Raw genomic sequence first — 20619 nt, 5'->3', positions numbered from 1 at the left:
GAGGTGTGTTTCTGGCGCAGCAGCAGCCACCTTCAAAGCGAATCTGGGTAAGTTAGTGTAGAGCTTGGGGCTGCATGTGCATAAACATCCTAGTCCTGCCTGGCTCGTCAGGCTTGAGGCTTCGTGGAATCCTTGTTTTTTATTGCATAATGAAATTTATTCTCAGCCTTGAAAAAGGAAAGCTTACAGACTGTAGGAAGCCTTTTATGTGTACTTTTCTTCCAGTTTCTCTCTATAGCTCCCCTAATGAGAAGTCTCATTGGTTCAGAGAAAAGCTGTTGCCTTATGTCTTTATGAGGAGTTTGAGTTGGTAGTTTTGATGCATGTTTAGCAATTTCATATTGTTTCTCTTCCAACTAAATATCTGATTAGGTAAGTTAAGTTGTTGAAAGTCTCTTGCAGCTATGTATTACTGGGTAATTCTGGTGCTCTGGAAATGGTACATACCATTTTTGCCCTACTTTACATGATCAGCTCATTGCTTTCCTGAGTAATTGTGCATATGCTCCTTTGGTGCTGAAATTTTGGATTTGGATTCGCTCCTGATATCCTTGTCTGGGATGACATTTTCTGAGACACACACATGCACCCACACCCCTGGGGAAACCAGTGGCACATCTTGCACAGTTCAGTGGTGCAGTGCGCTTCCTAATCCCCTTTTTGTTTCAAAGCAGGCGAAACAAAACCCTCACATGAGTCACCTAGATTTGGAATTTAACAAACACAGCTTAACTTTTTGCATTATTTTGCTGTGTCTTGAAGCTTAGTTGCTTGTATCTTACTCTGTCCGTCAAATAAAAAGGATAAGTGCCTTTTGTTCTAATACCAGTTGAGCCTTCTAAACAGCAGTGTTCCCTAGGAAAGAGAATTACACGATTGGCAGCAATATTACTACTTCATTACTGCACTGCCATTGCTAGTGACCTTCCTTGTCTTAAATTACACTGTTTCCCTATCATGTGCCACAAAGGTAGCCAAAGGTTTTCTCTCAAATTATTGCCAGCAGACTACAGGGATCAGTGGTGTAGATAACTTGGCAATCGCTGTATTTCTGCAGTATTAGGTGTGCTTTTTCTTATGTACTCTGTGTGTTACTGAGAGAGTTTTTTGATTGCGTATATAAAAATGGTCATGGCAGTAGTTATTTTTACTGTATCACATCTTCAGGGAGAAGCAGAAATTACAGTGCTGCTTCTCCTGAGAGCTAGTGAGAATTAGTTGCTCTTTGGTTGTCTTCTGTTATTGGCAAATAATAATCCCAGAGGAGGCCATGCCAAGTGGAGATGGTATTTCCAAGGTCCATATTGCACCCTTCACTTGTGGATCTTGCTGCACTTCAGAAAGTGCAATGGATCTTTCCATCCGCCTCCTCTCTGATCGAATATTATCATCTCCATTCTGTGAAACTGGGGAAAACAAGAGAGGGGATAAATGACTCACCCAGAATTAAGCAGCGGCTCAGTAATAGAAAACGTGGATGTCTCTGAAGATTGGATTGCATGGATCCCAGGTACCTTTCAGACAGGGAGATGTTTTTGAACCTCTCTCTCCCTGGGACTTTGCAAACCAGTTTCCCAGGGCTCTGCATCACTGCTTCCCTCATCTCAAAAATTGTGCTGATGCAATTTCAGGATTTTTTTTTCATGAGTTTGATGGTGCGCAGGATCCGTTAATACCACCCCCAGCACAGAGGCTTACTCCTCACCGCAGGTGTCTGTCTGTCCCTTTATGTGTGACAGCATTAACGCCAGGTGACCGTATTTATATGCCTGACTGAATAATTTGATTGATTTGAGCTGACTGCCTGCTCTTGAAATATTTGAAAATACACAGCAGCATTACCACTTTTATTTATTATCTACTTAATCAAATCTAGTTGTATTTTGTAGGCCAATTGGACAGGGCTGACATCCACGAATGAGGTGCCTCATTTGTGATTTGTAAATTGTCTTTGCTATACATTCCCACTGTGATGGGTCCAAGCCTTAAATTTACAGAAAAAAATGACTTTTTAAATCACCTCAGTTTGTCTCCCCATAGCATCATGAATGGATTTTGAAAATAATGAGTTGGGCAGTTCTGAATTTCAAATGTCCCTCTTCATGGTAGATACGACTATTTATTATTTTGCTTTCACACCAGTACAACCTTTTTCATTTCTTGAACTCAAGAACTTCACAATGGAGGTCAGAATGACCATATGACATTTTATAGACATGGTGCAGGATGAGCATTTAGTATCAACATAGCAGTTTAGCAGAGTCAGGAAGAAAGCAGAGGTTTAAGATCAAGGGCAGTACCTTGCCTAGGTCTCCGTCTGCTGTTGTAGCTTTGGGAGGAGGAAGGGGTTATCTCTGTGTTACTTCCAAGTATTGCAAAAAATAAATTCGAAGATAAAAAAATTGTATTCATATTTTTTTCCCCCTTTCCAAATTGAAACTAGTTACAGATACAGTTGGAAGCTGGTATCTAGTGGTGTGCCCCAAGGGTCAGTGCTTGGTCTGGTCTTATTCAACATACTTATCAATGATCTGGATGAGGGGACAGAGTGTACCCTCAGCAAATTTGCTGATGATACTAAGCTGGGAGGAGTGGCCGATACACGAGAAGGCTGTGCTGCCATTCAGCAAGACCTGGACAGGCTGGAGAGCTAGGCAGAGAGGAACCATATGAAATTCAATAAGGGCGAGCGTAGGGTCCTGCACCTAGGGAAGAACAACCCCAAGCACCAGTACAGGTTAGGGATTGACCTGCTGGGAAGCAGCACTGCAGAGAAGGACCTGGGAATCCTGGTGGACAACAAGGTCTCCATAAGCCAGCAGTGTGCCCTCACGGCCAAGAAGGCCAATGGTATCCTGGGGTGCAGTAAGAAGAGCGTGGCCAGCAGGTCGAGGGAGGTTCTCCTCCCCCTCTACTCTGCCCTGGTGAGGCCACATCTGGAGTTCTGTGTCCAGTTCTGGGCACACCAGTACAAGAAAGACAGGGAACTACTGGAGAGAGTCCAGTGGAGGGCTACAAAGATGATGAGGGGACTGGAGCATCTCTCATGTGAGGAAAGGCTGAGAGAGCTGGGCCTGTTTAGCCTGGAGAAGACTGAGAGGGGATCTTATTAATGCTTATAAATATCTAAAGGGTGGATGTCTAGAGGAAGGGACCAGACTCTTCTCAATGGTGCCTAGTGACAGGACAAGGGGCAATGGGCACAAACTAGAACACAGGAAGTTCCGTCTGAAAATAAGGAAAAACTTCTTCACTGTGAGGGTGACCGAGCACTGGAACAGGCTGCCCAGAGATGTTGTGGAGTCTCCTTCTCTGGAGATATTCAAAACCCACCTGGACGCGATCCTGTGCAACATGCTCTAAGTGATCTTGCTCTAGCAGGGGTGTTGGAATAGATGTTCTCCAGAGGTCCCTTCCAACCCTTACCAATCTGTGAATCTACACATAGCCTACTTTTTAAGGTGCGAGAAAGATGTAATCAGCACTTCCAACTATCAACCAGTTGAACTGATGGCCTTTTGTTCATACTGGTTTGGACAGTGTGATGACACACCAGCCTGGTGTCTGGTCTGGTGCACTTGTCCTTTCTTGGAATCTGTCTTGCATGCAGAAATCCCTATTGTCTGTATTCAGTTCACCACAGCAACTTTGAAATTTGAATTTCTGCTGTACTTCAAGTCAAACATCATCATGTAATCTGTGCCCATCCAAGACAAGCTTATGCAAGTATGCAAATACCTAACTGTTCTCGACACAGCTAGAAAAAATTTGGCCCTGATGATGTTTCTCATGGCATTTAGAGGCATTTAGAGATGGGGTAAAAAATGAAGTATAACTCTTTTCTTCTTAATTCGTTTTCTTTTTCCTGATGTTTTCTACTAATCCACAGGGGAACAACATAGCATATCAAATCTGTTTACCACTCAAACAGCCTGGGATGCTTGAATGTCTTTGTTGTAATTTAGGAAATTAACTGACAGACAAAATTGTGTTGGGTGGACACTAAAAATATACACTGAAGGAACCATGTAAACTCCCAGGTAGAAATTAGCTCTTTTTTTGCCAGTGCAATTTATCATGAGAAATGAACTAAGCTTCTTCCTCAAAGTCACAGCTATAGATCAGCAAGAAGCTTGAAGGACTACTTGAATCCTGAGAGGTGGCACATTGATCTACAGTTCCGAGAATTGTGCCAAGAAAGGAAAATCAACAAGATCTTCACCTGATTTATGTAGGCCAGACATCTGTGACTTGCCTTTCGAAGGTGATCTCACAGAGGCGTAATTAAAACTTGATGATGTTATTAAATAATCATGATGATTTGTGTCCCTGCGTTGGAGCCGTGTGTGTGTTTTTGTGTGGTTATAAATGTGGTTAGTCCCTACTCGTGAAAATGAAGGTTAGAGAGTGCTGGGCTTAAGGGCAGGAATTTTGTGCACAGCTCTTATGTAGAAAGTCTCCAAATTATTCTGAATATGCTGAACCTCTGTTTCAGTTTACAGCTAGTCAAATTGGAAGTTAGTGAAGAAATAAATCCAGGAAGGTTTTAATTAGTAAAATTGAGCAGCCTCTAAATTTGCCCACTCCACAGAGACAGGCAGTGCTCCAATATTGGAGCTGCTGAGTTGGGGCTGGAGAGTGGGGTAAGACCGCAGGTTGTGATTTGGTCTTAATCTGGTCTGGAAACCACTAGTAACACAGTATTGCCTTTTCCTTTGTCCTCATCTTACTTGTCAAAAGGAGAAAGAAAGTATTGGGGAAAAAGTTTGTCTTTCATTAGGTATTTAAACACTTTGAGCAAAACATAGACGTGACCTGAGCTGCAGCCTCTAGATATGCTGTAATGTAAACACTGCTGATGTGCTTCATTTGTGATTTTTCCATTGAATTGCATTATTTTGGATAGAATTTTTGAGACATACAAAAAGGTACCTTTGAAGTCGAGTATGGATTTTTTTTTTTTTTTCTACTATCTGGATGCTGGTGGGAATTTTGAGAAAGCTGTTTATCATTTGGTTTTGAATTTTTCTTAGGATTTGTGTTGTGCTTTAAGATATTGATCCTACTTTCTAACAGGCCTAACTTTCTCCATTTATATCAATAACAGTGATTTTTACTCTTTCATTTTCAGACTGAAAAGGCATAAAATACAGTATGTTGCCTACTTATAAAAAAAAAAAAAGGTGGGGGGAGGTGGCACCTCTGATTCTGCATGCAGAACTGTCAACATAGTAGATATAGTTTGGGGCTGATTATCATAAGGACCATCAGTTAGAAATTATGATCAAGTTTCTGAGAATCCCTAGCCTTTCCATTAATTTTGATTGATTGATTTTTATGAGCAGGAGCAGTGATAAGCTCAGGCTCTGAGGAGGATCAGAAAGGCCAGTGCATGTCGAGGGTTATTGCCTTGTTTCGTGCTGTGATTTATACAGCGAAGGTACTGGCTGCATTCTTCTGCTTGGTGTTATTTTATTTCTTCTCATCATTATAGTATTTCATGACTTAAAGACAAGTACCCTCCAAGAATCTGTTCTGTTGTACCTCTGACATTATAACAGACTGTAGGTCTGATTATTGGAAGTGCTGAGCCCTTGCAGCTGCAGTGGAATGAATGGAAGCTGAACGTGCTCTGAAAATCATGCCGGAGGCATTTTATTCTTTTAAAGGAATTGAGTCGTGCCTCATAAATATAGGTCTCTGCTTTGACTAATTCCCCCTTGACTGCACATCCTTTGAAGTAAATGGAGTTTATTTGATTAGAATGAAACCTGTGCTCCAAAATTAACTCTCATCCTCGCTACGTAGCTGAGGAATTGATTAGATCTTAGTAAATCTGATGTTAAAATTAAGCTTCAAATTTACAATTAAGCTTCAGAGTTTTCCTTTATATTTGGAATACTGCATGTTGGGAAAGATCAGAACCTCTTTTCCTTTGAGTGTTCAGGTGATTCTAAGCACAACTCAGGTTTCTAGGGGAGAGCTACTGGTGCGGCAGAGGTAACTAAAGACGCTGAAATGTTGTTTTGCGACTGGAAGAGGTACTGGGACCAAGTGTTTGCAGCTGACGCAGGGAGTCAGCCTGCCTGAGCCATTCATCTTCTCCTGCAAAGTCTTAATTCTAATTTCTCCAGTTCCACTGAGAGAAAGCAGATATCAGACAGTGATCCAGCCTCAGGAAAAGGATGATTTATCCCAGTGCTTGATAATTCTGCTGTTCTTGCAGAGGAGGAAGCTTGTGGCTGTTTGATCCTGAAGTAAAGGAAGGTGCTGCTGTATAGGCATGTGAGGGACTGCTGGAAAAGTCCAAAGGAACACTCATGCAGAGGTGAAAGCTGAAGCTGAGAGATTTGGGGACTGGGTGTATGAAGAAAGGCTTAGTCAACTTGACTTTTTTTGTTAGTTTTTTAAGAACGTAAGTATCCAACCTACTGAGGTGACCCTGCAAATCATAACAGAGGTTAAGGATCCTTTTCAGTCCTTCATTACAGCTCCTTCTGTTCCCAGGTTGCTCAGATGTGCCTAGAGGTAAGCATTGCTTCAGCCCTTATTTATTGAAAATCCATCCTTCACTCAAGGAGATTCACAGTAGTCTTGCCAAACTGCACTTTTCCTTTTTGGGATCATCATTGTAGTATTCCTTTATTTTTTCCTTCCTTAAAGCCAATATTTGATTACAGAAAAGGAAGTGTGGGTTTGGGATTTTTTTTTCTCCGTTTCAGATAAGGGACAGGTGACAGAAGATCCATTTGTTTCCAGTTATTTTCAAAGAACAAATTTAATCAGTTACATTCTCATCTACGTGTCTGTCTAGATTTCTCTGGTTACCTCTGTGGTATATCCATGTACAATATGGTAGATCATCTGCTATGTCAGGAGAGCTTCACATTTCAATATGTACATTGATCTAATACTATTTTGTGATTGATGGGGTTTGGTGTTTGGTTCTCAGCGGGCAATATGGTACATGCTGTTAGCAGTGGGGAAGGTTGTTGTTTTCATGAGGAGACCTGTGCTTCTTCCCTGTGTCTCTCTGTCCCGGCCTGAACAACAAAACTTGGCACAAACAAAACACCCATTGAGAGAATATTCAGGCGATCACGTAGTTGTTTCCTCTTGTTCTTGCTGCAGGTCTCCTGCAAACAGGCTCTATTTGGTGTTTCATTATCTTTAAGACTGTAGACCAAGCCTAGCTTTTCAGGATATTTTTTTTTTACATTCTTTGCTACTAGAACTGGAATTCTTCTCAATTACAATGTTTTCTAAATTTTCTGCTAATTGTATTTTATGGTTATTTTTGAAGCTCCTGCCTGCACACGTTTTATTCCACCCTCCTTGTTTTTCTGTTTTTAGCCAGTGAGACCTGCAACGATTTCCATCCCATGTTCTTCACCCATGACAGATCATTTGAGGAGTTCTTCTGTATCTGCATTCAGCTCTTGAACAAGACATGGAAGGAAATGAGGGCAACTTCAGAGGACTTTAACAAGGCAAGAAAAAGGGTGGGGTGGGAATAACAGGGCAGGATGGTGAAACAAGGCCATGTATTCTTCCCTAGATGCACATGGCTTTACTGATTGTGCTTCTGCTGAATGCTGTTGAGTTTTCATCTGTTCAGATTCTTTGCACACCAGAGGGCCAAGATTCGGAAAGTTGGGGGTAGGGGATGGGATGTGTAAGAGAGGTTCATAGACCTTTTTCCATCATGTTGCACTGCAGACTGTGAAACTAAAAACCTGGCGTGAGGGGAAAGTCTGCCTTTTTATGTTAGCAATTATGCTGAAGTGCTGCAGCCTCTAAGGTTGTAAATAATGCAAAGAGAGTACTGCAGTGATAATTCTGTGCATCCCTTTCATTTCATATGAGCACTAAAGTGATAAAATATTCAAGAGTGGACACAATCCTGACAAAATGCTGTGCAGTTTAGCCTGCTAAAACAGAAAAACCAAACCAAACAAAAAAAAGCCAACAAAAAACCCCCTCAGTGTTGCACCCTTTTTGTTGTAAGACGGAGTTCTGAAAGTTTCAGCCAATCTCCTGACTATCAGCAAAGCTATGGAGAACAGGGCTGGCTGGCTGAATGGTCCCTAGACATCCTATTTTAACTGCCTACCTTACTAGGAGACTGAAAAGTATCTTTGGCATTTTGTAAGAATGACAAACTTGTGCTTTTGTGGCCAGCTGGCATCCTGATTTTTGTTGGGATCCTTTGACTGGGTCTTGAGCCTCTCACTCAGACTAGATGTTGGTTTTAGAGCTGTTGGTTGAGAATGAAAGGTGAGACTGTTGCACTGTGTCAGCATGTGCCATACAAGTAGTGCTCTGACGTCACCAAACTGAAATGTTATGTGAGAGCTAGTAAGAACGATTGTGCCTAACTTCTAATTGGAACTGTCTATTATTGAAGTGGTCTAAATGTCCATTTTCCACTCCAGAGCAAAGGGGAATCTTTAGGGCAACAGTGTTGAATAACCTTTGTTGAATTCTTTTAGGTAAGATAGTTGGCAGCAGTACCAGGGAAGTCCAAAATGCATGCCGTTGTAGCTAGATGACCTAGAGGCTTGTCCTTGCATAGAACTTCTGACACGCTTCTCCAGGAGCGCAGCAGGAGCAATAGCAAGATAATTCACTGAACAGTATAGAAAACTAAAATTCAAGGGCTTAAAAAAGCAACAACTTTTTTGAGACTACTTCATAATATGTAGGGTTTTTAAACAAATGTATTAACAATTGTCTATTAATTGCAGTTGTCTCAGTAGAAGAAAAACTTTTGTACATAATTTCCCACAACTTGAGTTGGAATATTATTAGTAATTCTAGGGGATTCAGGAAAAGAATGGTCCTGTTTCTGGCAACAGCCCAGATCGCCTTAAAAGGAAAATGAAGAAATTTACTTTTTAGTGTTAGGCATTACTGTGGAGCTTCATGGAAGATCAGGTGGTTTCTTCTCTGATCCAACTGGTTTGCTATGTTTGTGTTTTCTGTACTGAAAATCCTGCGACTTCATCCAGCAGCTCTTTCAGGTTCAGCAAGGTGGGCAGTAGATCCCGCTGCATGTGTCACTGAAGACGTAGGTGATCCTTAACTCCATAGGGCAAATCTGAAACATTTGCCATCGTGCTACCAGGATTTGTGTCTGGTGGCGGCACTATGGTGCACAAGAGATGAGCCCAGGATTTCTGCCTGCAGAAATCAGCCTTGTTTTTGTAAAGGGGAGTGACTACTAAACTCTTGCAACTCTCATTTCTAACAGTTCAGTAATTATGTTCTGCTTATCTAAATCCTTTCTTTTAGTCATAAGGAGATTTTTCTGCTCTTATCCACTTCAAATGACATGTGGAGATGATGTGCATTACTCAGCTGATAAATGTCTAAAGGGATCTGTGAGTGAAGCAAAACAGTATTGTTGCGTGGGCTTGTGAAGCACTTCTGGATTTGTGGGGGCTGATACGTTATGTAGTGGTACCCAAGGTTTACCCATCTGGTTGGTGGGTGACAGCTGCCGGTGCTCACAGCTTTACCAAACACCACCATTTTTAATTGTTGCCTGGCAAGAGGCTTTGGTGATCCTGGCGTGTTAGTATTCTTTCTGCATCTTTCCTGTGTGTTAAGGGTACCTGTTTCTATGCAGTTACTTTTGAAAACTTGGCAGGTGAAGGCCATATGGACCCAGGGAGCATTCAGCCCCCTACTTTCAGGAGTGAATGGAAAGAAGGCAGGCCTCACAAGATGCAGTAGCATTGTTACTGTGGAAAAATTTCCTTTTATCCTCTCTTTGCATTACTGTTTTTCAGTTTCAATAACTTGATTGTCATGGTAATGTATGGAACACCACTTTTCTATGGTTTACTACCCACCTGGCTGATGGGATCATTCGTTTTCTTCCTTCTTCCCTTTCTCCCCCAAAATCTCCATGACAAAATTGGGCACTCTCAGTATATTCGATAGTAAGTCTTGAGACCTGGAGATTCTGCTAAAAAGCTAATGCACTTCCTTTGATCTTTAATCATAATTGAAGAAAAGGAGCTTTTTGTTTAATTTTAAACTTTTGATTAATCGCAATAGCTTGTACATTGAGGAGCTGTAGGAGGTCTGTGTGCACATATAGAGATTTATTTCCTCCCCTCTTGCATTGGAGAATGATAGGCGCTGAAAGAATTGAGATGATTGAATACTTCCCCTCAGGTTTCAGTGCCAGTTCTCAAGGGGTTTTTAAGCATCAGATTAAGTGTTTCTTTTGATGACAAAATGGCATACTGCGGCATCGTGGTTCCTCAATCCATGTTATGGAGATTTCATATAGATTTGTTCATTTTTAAAGCTTCAAAAAATAATTAAAACAGCCCTTTGCTCATAGTTGGAAGAATTTTATGGTGTTTTAGTGAAACATTTATGATCTCATGCTTTGTCTCTCTGATTCTCATTCATTAAAACAGACCCCTTTTGTGAACTCTTGCATTAGAAAAACTCCTTGGATCTCTATGGTGATAGTGTGATACTGTCAGACCTAAAACCTTTTTTACAGTCTCTCAGTATACTGGTAGATGTCTGAATAGAGTAATTCAGCCAGGCAGCTCAGCTTATATTATGCCTTTATAACATTTTAAGACATACATAATTCATGTCTGGTGAGTTTTCTAGAGAAATTAAGATGCAGTTGGATAGGCAGACATACAAGTGGCAACAATTCCATTTGAAACCTTTTTGTTTTTCTTTGAGCCTACAGATGATCAAAGGACACGTTACAAGCTGAGTCCTCCACAATCATTTATGAGCAGACAGCATGGTTTATGACTTCAAAAATATAATCTTGTCTCCGAGCTTTACATAATTCTATGTGTTTTATTGCAGCAGAAGGAAAGCATTGTGTATTATTGTTTTTTTGAGTCAGCGCTGACTGGAAGAAAGCTGGACTGAGTTATCTCATACTCCAGCATCTAGAAACCTGCATCACCAGCCTGTCCATTTAAATATGTGCCCATCAGTCAGTTTTCCCTCATGTAGAGACCACCTACACTCTGCTCAGGGTAATCAGCCCTGCTGCCACACAGGCTAAGATGTACTTAAATTGGTTGAGGGTTTTTTGTTTATTTTTAACATGATGGTAGGTGGAATTCAAGGTAACTGCCCCACTGTAAAATTCCTTCCATGGGGCCAAATGAAAGCATACTCCTAATGGAAAATTTTTTTTGATCCCCGCTAGTTGTACTTTAAATAAATGCACCTGTGTTGCTCTAATGATGATTTACATTGAGATTGCTATCTTGGTAGTGATCATCTTTTAAAATACACAAATTATTTCTGATGAGACAAGGAGACCACAAACAGGACATTATGTAGGGGACAAGATTATCCTCTTACCTCTGTTCTCCAGAGATTTCAGTCTGCTACTTTTTGTAGGTTTGAAGTTCACATGCTAATCGGAAGAAGGGTGAGCAAATGAATTATTTTAATTGCAGGGCCAGCCATAGCTTGTCTTATTAGACCTGCAGAGCAATATGAACAATTTGCTAATTCTATGTCTAGTGTAGTATCATCTTCAAAAAAATGAAGAATAAAAATTACTGCTCCCAGTACCAGTCTGGAAGGAAAAAGATGAATTTATTTGATTCACCTACCAAGGTTTTGAAGCTGCTTTGTAGAGAATGGGCAAAATGATAGCTGCTTTTAGGATTTTAGTTGACCAGAAATGACTAGTCATAACAAGATACAGATTATCATGTCAACATGGCTAAAGTTGAGTAAGGGATGCCAAAACTGAAAAACTTTGAAAGTCCTGAGCTGTATAGCACTTGAAATCAAAATCTACTGTATTCACTGACACTATAGGTTTAAGCAATAGGAAAGTGGGATGAGGTTGGCTAATGATGCTACCGATGCATTTTTCTCAGTAATGAGAACTGTAGATAATTTATTTTACCCACTGGCCATGTGGTTGAGATCATCATAGTATAAACCACCAGCTTTTAAATGCTCTATGAAAATTTATTTTGTAACAAGAAGAACATTCTCAGAAACCCCAGAAACCTCTGGTTTCAGCATTTTGGTAAAGCTAACATTCGTTTCACAGTGGCAGACCTGGGTGCCCTGAGCAACTGCGCTTGTGGTATTTGGCTATTTCAGCAACGCACCAAGCTGCAGCACTGGATCCTTGTGCGGGAGTGGGGTCTGCTCAGCAGGATGCTAATATATGTTTCTGACAGGTATACACATAACAAACTGTCTTGTGTGGTATCAGTAGAGGAGACATTGTTCACGGTGGCAGCAGATGCAAACAATAAATGCCCTACGTGAGCCCTGTAATTAAATATCAAAGCAAACACTGAGCCATTTGATAACCACAAAAGATGTTTATTGCTCATGCTCAGACCCTGTGAACATTCTTCCTTGCTCTGTGACAAGATAACAGAAAAGGTAACCAAGCATAACATAAAAATGAAAAATACCATTTCCTTGCTCACTGACGGTTTGGAAATGCCATGCCACAGGTTTCTTAGCTTCTCTAGTGTTGTCACGCTTTTGGCAGCTGTAGGATGAATAATTGTGTAAGGCTAGGTTCAAAATACGACTAAATGTTCAAGGACAGGCTTTTAAGGAGCATACTTGTGTCAGTGGTGTTTTGCATAGAAACGTGTTGTGGGCCAACACCACCATCAGATAATGCAAGTTACTCATAGGGAAGCAAAGATGTAGAGGGTCACTTGGAAAGGGTCAGAGCAGCAGTGTGGCAGAGGAGCTGTCTCCAGCTTTGCCGGGTCCTCTGCAAATCGAGGAGACTCCAGATCCTGGATCAGATCCTGTCTGGAATGCCCCCCTGGCTGCAACCTTGCCCTAGTGCTGTCAGCTCCCTGCCTGACCTGAAAGCGGCAGGGCTTTGCCGCACACCTGAAGGAGGAGCGGGTCTCCTAGCATGCTCAAGTGATCCCCTCTAGTGGCACTAACAATATTCTGCACTTTTCTGCTCATTGCAGAGTTGGCTGAGTCTTGATAAACCTGGTTTTACAGGAAGGAGGCAAAGGCACCCAGAGCTCAAGTGCCTTGGCAGTGAAGCAGCGGCAGGGCCAAAAGCAGAACCGGGGTGTCTGGCCGTTTGCTCCAGCCTCCTCCATCACCCCGTCACAGCTCCGGGCTGCAGCAGCAGCTCCAGCCCCAAAGGTGGTTCTTTCCTCTGTGTCTGAGCCTCTCCTTCCCAACCCTTAACAAGGATGCTTGGAGGAGGGATGGCAAATGATAGCTCGAGGAGTGTGAAAGTACCGTTACCTCAAACAGGAGAAAAAAACATTTTGAACAGACTTGAAAGTAAAATCCTTTGGTCAATCTGTGTATGTGTCTGTCACCTCCTTTTCCTTTCAATGATAAGGAGGGAAAGGGATGATAAATAGCTCTTTACAGAAGCTCTCTAAAGCATTTTTTTTCCTTATGGGTGTTTTTTGACCAGTCTGAAGCAGATGAATTTAACTTCTTTTGAGAGAAGCTTTGGAAGGCTGTTCTGTTTGCATTTTACCTGTGGGAAACGCTGGGCTAGTGGAATGATTGCACCTCTCTGTTAGCTTTATTGCACCTTCCCTTGGCAATGCTTTGTTTATATCAGTCAGGGATACCGCAAATAAATTATTCTCACATAGAGTGAATTCAGTATTCCCCAGGCTTAGGCAGATTAGCACAAATTAAATTCCACATTTTCACACCTGAGGCCATTAGCACTTTATTAAGTTTTATTGGAAACAGATAATTGTGATAAATATATTGTATCATTAATTGTGCAATGCATGAATTTATAAAAAAAAAAAGTATAGCAATTAGCATTTTGCAAGTCTGCTGCCTAGCTTATATAGAAAATGTGACTTTTTAATTGAAGGAAAAAAATACCCTCCAAATACAATGGGAATCTCCTAGAAGAGCATAATTTGAGTGCAGGAAGGTTGTCAGGTCTATTCATTAGCACCCGCTTGCTTAAGAAGGGTCTATTTTAAGCAGTGCGATTTCATGTGATGTAGGGAGAGCCTGTTTAAGACCCTTCCTCAGCATTTGGTCAGTGTTCCCTCTGTGTTTTTTGTGGCCTGGATATTGCAAGTTTATTCATTCATCGGTTGCTCATTTAGGAATTGCTCTGTTTACTCTTCTCCATCTCTCTGCATTTATCTATACCTGTCAGATCTCCAAATGTGTCCCACTGCATTTGTCAAAGCCAGTTTATTACTTGTCTGCTGCTTCTGGCTGCAGGAACCTGAGAAGGGGTGCTTAAGACACTAGAGATGCGGTGATCCACTTTCTAAGGCATCAGTCTGTAAAAATCAGATCTAAATCAAAATATTCATACCCCAAAGGTTGGGATTGTCAAGCTCAAAGGAATTGAACAAAAGTGTTGCATTTTTAAATCGAGTTGGTTGCTTCCTTTTGAAAATTTTTTAGTCCTTACTAGCGTTCATTGTCAAGAATGCAAATACATTTTTAAAAAATTAATTTGTGAAATACAAGTACTTAGACTGGATAATGAAGCAGTAAGGAGCAACACTTGCCCTTTCTCTGCCCTTTGTAATTTATGAACCATTTTTCTAGTTCAAAGATTATTTTTTTTTTTCGTTAAAAATAATATCTTTACTATTTTCCATCTTTGCCAGAAGGCTTCGAAAGTCTTTAGTAGCAGGGTCACGTCTAGTTATTATCCTAGCTGAACTATCCTTCTCCAGTGATCACATATGCAATGATTTTATGGAGTGCATAGGCTGAAAAGGAAAAGCATTTTAAAGCTGAAATTCTGTCCATTTATATGCCAGGATGGGTACAGTAAGAAAGAGATGGATTCTTCAAGCGAAAAGCAAGGAAAGGAAGGGGTGTCTCAGCAAAACATCTGTTATTTAAAAAAGGAAATGACTATTTTAGTATAATCTGTTCCTTGGTCAGAAACTTGTTTGTCTTATCCTTTCCCTAGTGATGAAAGTCACTGTTGGTTTCAGCAGCAAAATCTCTTATTTGTGAAAAACCTAGCTGTCATTGGCAGAGTGGATTTTATCCTCCAGCTTTCTAATGAAGTCTGTGTGTTACTGTAGAATGCGTACGGGTCTGCTTAACACCCTGGAGATGGCAATTTTTAAAACTGTTGGTACTTCATATTTTCAAAGCACTCTTCATTTTCATCTCTGTGGGTGCTAATCAAACCAATAAACATCTCAACCTTCAAAAAGATGATGGAGTGGAAAGCCTGATAACCAGAGGAGAAACACTTGAGTGTAGGTTATCTGTGCTAACCGCGGGTTTTTTCGTACTCTCTAGAAACCTTTTGCACTGGGCAAGAATTCCTCACTTGCATGTAGAGTGTGTTAGTCGCTAAGGGAAAATGATATAACCTAACTGGAACTGTCACCAAAATGGCATATTTTGTGCTATTGCCCCTGTCATTCCTGTCTTAAAGTGTGGATAATAATTGGATCCCGGGAACCACTCTTGTCTCTGTATTTTTATTTCTTCTTTCTAGGATATGTTTTTGTAGTACAGTTAAATCAGAGGTGCATGGCATATGGCTTTTTGCTGCATGAATTGCTGCCGATGTGAATGTCAGTGGGCATATAATACCAGATTTTCATTTTGTGAATCACAATGCATGGAATTCAGCCTGAGAGCTCCCCAGACTATAGACCTTATTATAGGCAAATAAAAAAGGGAAGGGAAGAGGGGGGAGGTGATGTCTCAGAGATTTTGTTTCAGTTGAAATGAGGTTATCATGATGAATGATGCAGCTGACAATGAGATTTTTATAGCTTCTCTTAGAGTAGCAGAAGAGCTCGTATTATTGTTGGTTCGCTTTAAGTAATTGTAATCTAAATAGCACCGTGGTTGAAAGGAGCAGCAGAAATCTTTCATATGTATCTCGTAAGCAAAGCCAGGGCACTTTGTTGTTTTCATCTCATCTGTCCTTATACAACTGTCCTTCATTGTTTGCAATTTACATCTCATGTATTGTCTTGATCGAATACGTCAGTCACCATTAAAAAGGTGTTTGCCAGTCAGTCGCTGCTGCTGCTGCGTGTCTCTATTTTTAGCACATGAGGTAACTGGCCAGCATCTGACAAAATGATCCGATGTACCGGTGTAAATTGAGACTGGCTGTGGTAGAGGCATGAGCGAGGGGAGGGCTGCTGGAAGCCGGAGTGAGAGGAAGAGACGGTGCGGATGGGCTCTCCTCTGCTTTCTGCACACCGGCTATTTCCAGCCATGTCTGCACCACGCACACGGGGTGATGGGTTACCCGCCGCTACCTTGGGCACCGACGGCAGGGCAGCTACCGTGGAGTTAGTCCTACGTGGGCTGCCCCAAGCTTTCTTAAGTGACCGCAGGTTAAACTGGGCCTTGGTGTGCTAATGTGAACTGTCCTCAAGTTTCCAGAGACTGGGTGAGTGGGAAAATGGAGGAGGATGGGAGGTGAGGGATTTAGCGTGTACTTTCTGAAGGAAGTGTTAGGTTTTGCCTCGCAGAATATTTGGGCTTGAGAGCACAGCAGTTGTTACTTGGGAATGGTAGCGAAGCTGAGACGTGTGAACTTGGGTTCTGCCACTTTTCCATTGAGAACAATATAGTTTACTGGAGGATGGAGTGTGCCTCTGAAAGTGGCAATGCCCTTTCTTCTTTGCCCTTTCACCTCTACGCTGTCAATTTGAAAAGCCATACAAAAAATATTGTGGATTTATTGATGAGTGAAAGACAACTTATTGATAGGCTCCCTCCCAGTTCCTCAAGATACCTTTATATGTTGGTCAAGGCAAGCAGAGAAGCAAGGGCCTCAGTAATACATACGAAAGCTGAGGAATATCTATCACCTTAGAAGTTGAGTTCAGGAATGGAGAGAGATGTGATACCATGTAAGTATATTAACCCAAATGCCAGAGACATGTGAAGAAACAAATACCAAATTCTGTGTCAGAATCCTTGAAAAAGACATTAGTGCAGCTGATTAAAGATCTTGCCACGTCAGTTGAAGATATTCATGCCATGACCGTGAAACTGAAATGCTCGAGAACCATCCTTGCGTCAAGTATATCAAGTCTGCATCTAGAAGAGTGGAAGCATCTGGGGAATAGCTTCCACACACGCTTTGAATTTTATGGTGATTTTGCTCCCTGGAGATGTATCTTCAGATTTCAAGCATCAGTTTTCTGTCTCAGGGGAACTGGCTGATCTTTGTTGTGTTGCTGCTATGAGAACCTCAGCAGGAAGAGCTTAAAAATTGCAGTTGTATCCATTTTGCTTCAATAGTAAAGGCTGCCTAGAACTTTTTGTTGTACTTAACCAAGAGTCCAAAGGAAACTACAGATCTCACTGTATCATTGTTACACTGTCAGCCTCTTCAGAAGCAATTGATCAGCCTTTCATAGTGAAAATAATGTCTCAAAAGTCACCAAGTAGGAAAATGAAACATCGTTATTTTTGTAAAATCAGATGTGTGAGATGAAGGATGCAATCTCATAGCTGTCATGATTTTCAGAAGCCTTCCAAGAACTCTTTTCTATGTAAGCTAGGGATTTGGAAGTTGTTAAAGGGCTGTTTTCTTCCTGGTGAATTTTTTTTTTTTTAAATCTGAATTGATCTGATTGTCATATAACTGATACTTATTCTGCATTTTAAGGCCTGTGTGTGATTTTTTAAAAGCACATGTATAAACTAGTGACTAGATGTAGAAATCTTACTGGATTTATCTCTCTTTTCTGAGTGAAGCTTCCTTTAGCCTCTCTCCCTGTTTAATACTCTGACCTCCAACAGGATTTATTCCCCCAGTCTTTCCTTCTGCCTGTCCCCTTTCTGTGGAGCAATGGCATTGCTCGTACAGTCCTTCCACCTGTCTTAAGGAGGGTATTAATGACTTTTCTCACTTTCTATAGATGGAGTCCCTGCTGACTACTTTGCACAGCCACATCTCCTGTCAAGAGATCAGAAAAGACCTTTTGAAGTCGTAGAATATTGGAAGTCAGTTTGTTTAGCCAGGATGGGGGTTACTGGCAGCTATGTATTTTCAGCAGTCATAGAAATCTGAAGGACATGGGAAATTTTAAAGTCAAAATTACATGCACAAATTTGTTTCTTATTCCTTAAAATGCAGCTATATGGACAAAAAAAAAGTCTTCCCTCATCAGTAACGGTGTAAATACAACATTTTAATAACGATGGCAGAGAACTGGATATTCTTTTATGTAGCCTAATTCCACGTACAGTGGGCTGCAAAATTTAATTTACTTAGAGAAAAGAACTATCTCCACCAATCTGGGAGATAAACCTCAGGTAGAAGGTTTTGTATGTGTGCAGCTTGCAAATGGCTTCAGTTATATACATGGCCTAAATGGCCCTTCACTGTGTAAAATCTTTAAGGTATCAGCTAAAGCAAAATCTTTAAACTGGTGGTTGTACTTCATGAGGGAAAAAAAAATCTCTCCATAAAACTTATTTAGCTTTGCATGGGTTAGGGGTTTTTTTATTGCCTTGTTGCTTTTAAGCTCCAGAGAACAGGATGTTTCATAGCTGCTCAATTTGCTTTAGTTATTATCATTTGAAAGAATTTGATTATTCTAATCTCCTTCTCTACGCTTCTTGATTTTAGTACTAGAGTAACACTTCAGTATCTAGTATTGATTTTGATGATGGCCCAGGCTTTGATATTAATTTCTGCACCACAGCAAGCCAAGAATGGGTGATTGCCAATGCAAACTGAGGACTCAGAAAGACTAATTTCATGTGTGACAAATATGATTGTAGGTGTTTGCTTGTAGGATGGTCACTGTGTTTATGAATCAGCAGGGCACCCATGTGTGATATGGACTAACTGCATCCTGGGTTGCATTAGCTAAAGCATAGCTAGCAGGTCAAAGGGAGGGATTATTCCTCCCAACTTGGCACTTGTGAGGCAGTAGCTGGAGGACTGTGTCCAGTTTTGTTCCCCAGTAATGGGGAGAGATTGATGAAATGGAGCTAGTCCAGCAAAGGACCACCAAGATGATTAAGAGGGATGGAGCACATGGTGTTAAAGGGGAATGTGAAGGAACTGGATTTGATCATCCCGGAAGACGCTGGGCAGAGAAGGGTGGATCTAGTTGTATCTTCTTCTGTCTGAACAAGAAGCTGTAGAGAAGATGCATACCCTTCTCAGAAGTACGCAGTGAAAGAAGAGAAGTTGCAGTGAAGGAAACTGGTAGGACGTAAGGATAACATACCCTCTGGTGCAGCACTGGACCAGGTTGCACAGAGAGATTATGGAATCTTCATCTTTGGAGAGACACAAAACTCACCCAGGCAACACCCTGAGCAACCTGACGTAAGCTTGAGGTCAGCTCTGTTGCATCTGCCGGACTTGATGATGCCTATAGCTTTCTAGCAACCTGAATTATTCTGTAGTTTTATGTGTAAAATCTACTTTCTTATCCAGTATGAAACAGGGAGAAATACTAATCATCATTAAAACAAACACAGATGCAGCATCAACCAGTATCATAATTTTTTTCTAATGTTGAAGTGCAAAAGATCCTTGTGATGGATGCAGTAGCCACTTTCAAGAAATCAGGCTTTCCCCATTAACTGCAGTGACCCCTTTAAAGCAGTTTTAACTTGTTTTAGCTCTGACAGCTGTTATGACTCAGGGGCATTCAAACTCCTTCAGAAATGTGAGGTCAAAAGCATTTCCTCAAAATGTTCTTGTTAACATTTAGGTAAGTATGTTTTACTAAATATTTACCACTGGCTACTACTGCAGCTTGGCTGATGTGGTAAGTTGTCCAACCACTGTTAGAGTGTTTGAGCCCTCATGCTTAGAGCAGGCAATGTGTGTAGCAATTGCAGAGCGATGTTTGTCTACTAGTGGATTGGTTTTGGGGATGGTTGTTGGTTTGGGTTTTTTTTTTGTGTTGTCTTTTTGTTTGGGGTTTTTTTTTTAAGTGATTGTCTTGTACACAGACCTCTGTTTTAGCTAAAGCTCCCTTGCTTACAGGTTCTAGCTCCATGTGCAAGCTGTCTCTCCACCATGCTGGGAAGTTTCAGGTTTCTCTTTTAAGCATGGGTTTCTTACCAAAGGAGATTGCCATTTAAATTGACAGAATATACAAAGGGTAAAAAAGGAGAAAGGAAAGGTGATGTTAACTAATTTGGATAACAAGAATATGTAAATTATGTTTTGCAGCACGTTGCCTGGAAAATCAGTGGTAGAGATGGGAACTTAGCCCCCACCTCACTTGTCAGTGCTTTAATGACAGGACAACCCTATCTTGGTTTCTTTTCTCTTGTCCTGATACACGATTCTGTTAGCAAGGAGATGTGGTTTTTTTCCTGTGATGGAAGCACCTTCCGCATTTAAGCAAAATATTTTCCCTTTGTTTGCATCCTTTAAAGGTTAAACTAATGAAGTGGTTAGATACAGTGTTTGCTGTATTTTTCATGTAAATGTCTGAAATGAAGATGTGTTACAATTTGGGACAGTAATAAGAAGGATGAGGAAAAAGGAAGAGATGGCATTGACACTGTCTTTCTGTGCACAATCTCTCATGCATAGCTTTAATAAGCAGTAAAAATTAAAGAGCAATGACAACAGAGCCAGAGCTATCAGAAATTAAAATTCTCTTTTTCTCTCTTCAAGTGACCAGGAAG

The 20619-nt window shown here is 41.0% G+C and overlaps 1 protein-coding gene across 7 annotated transcripts in view; it reads left to right on the top strand.

The window, feature by feature from the left end:
• The window catches only part of ELMO1 (engulfment and cell motility 1), a 313180-nt gene that overhangs the window by 199566 nt on the left and 92995 nt on the right, over positions 1-20619 (top strand). For all 7 annotated transcript variants that reach the window (XM_075745465.1, XM_075745471.1, XM_075745466.1 and 4 more), the window contains one exon: positions 7354-7490. In XM_075745465.1, the coding sequence (XP_075601580.1) occupies positions 7354-7490 (137 nt within the window). The remainder of the gene's footprint in view (positions 1-7353; positions 7491-20619) is intronic.

The sequence above is a fragment of the Balearica regulorum genome, chromosome 2, assembly GCF_011004875.1.
Source record: "Balearica regulorum gibbericeps isolate bBalReg1 chromosome 2, bBalReg1.pri, whole genome shotgun sequence".
In the NCBI taxonomy this organism is placed as follows: domain Eukaryota; kingdom Metazoa; phylum Chordata; class Aves; order Gruiformes; family Gruidae; genus Balearica; species Balearica regulorum.
This window is presented reverse-complemented; position numbering and strand designations above follow the sequence as displayed.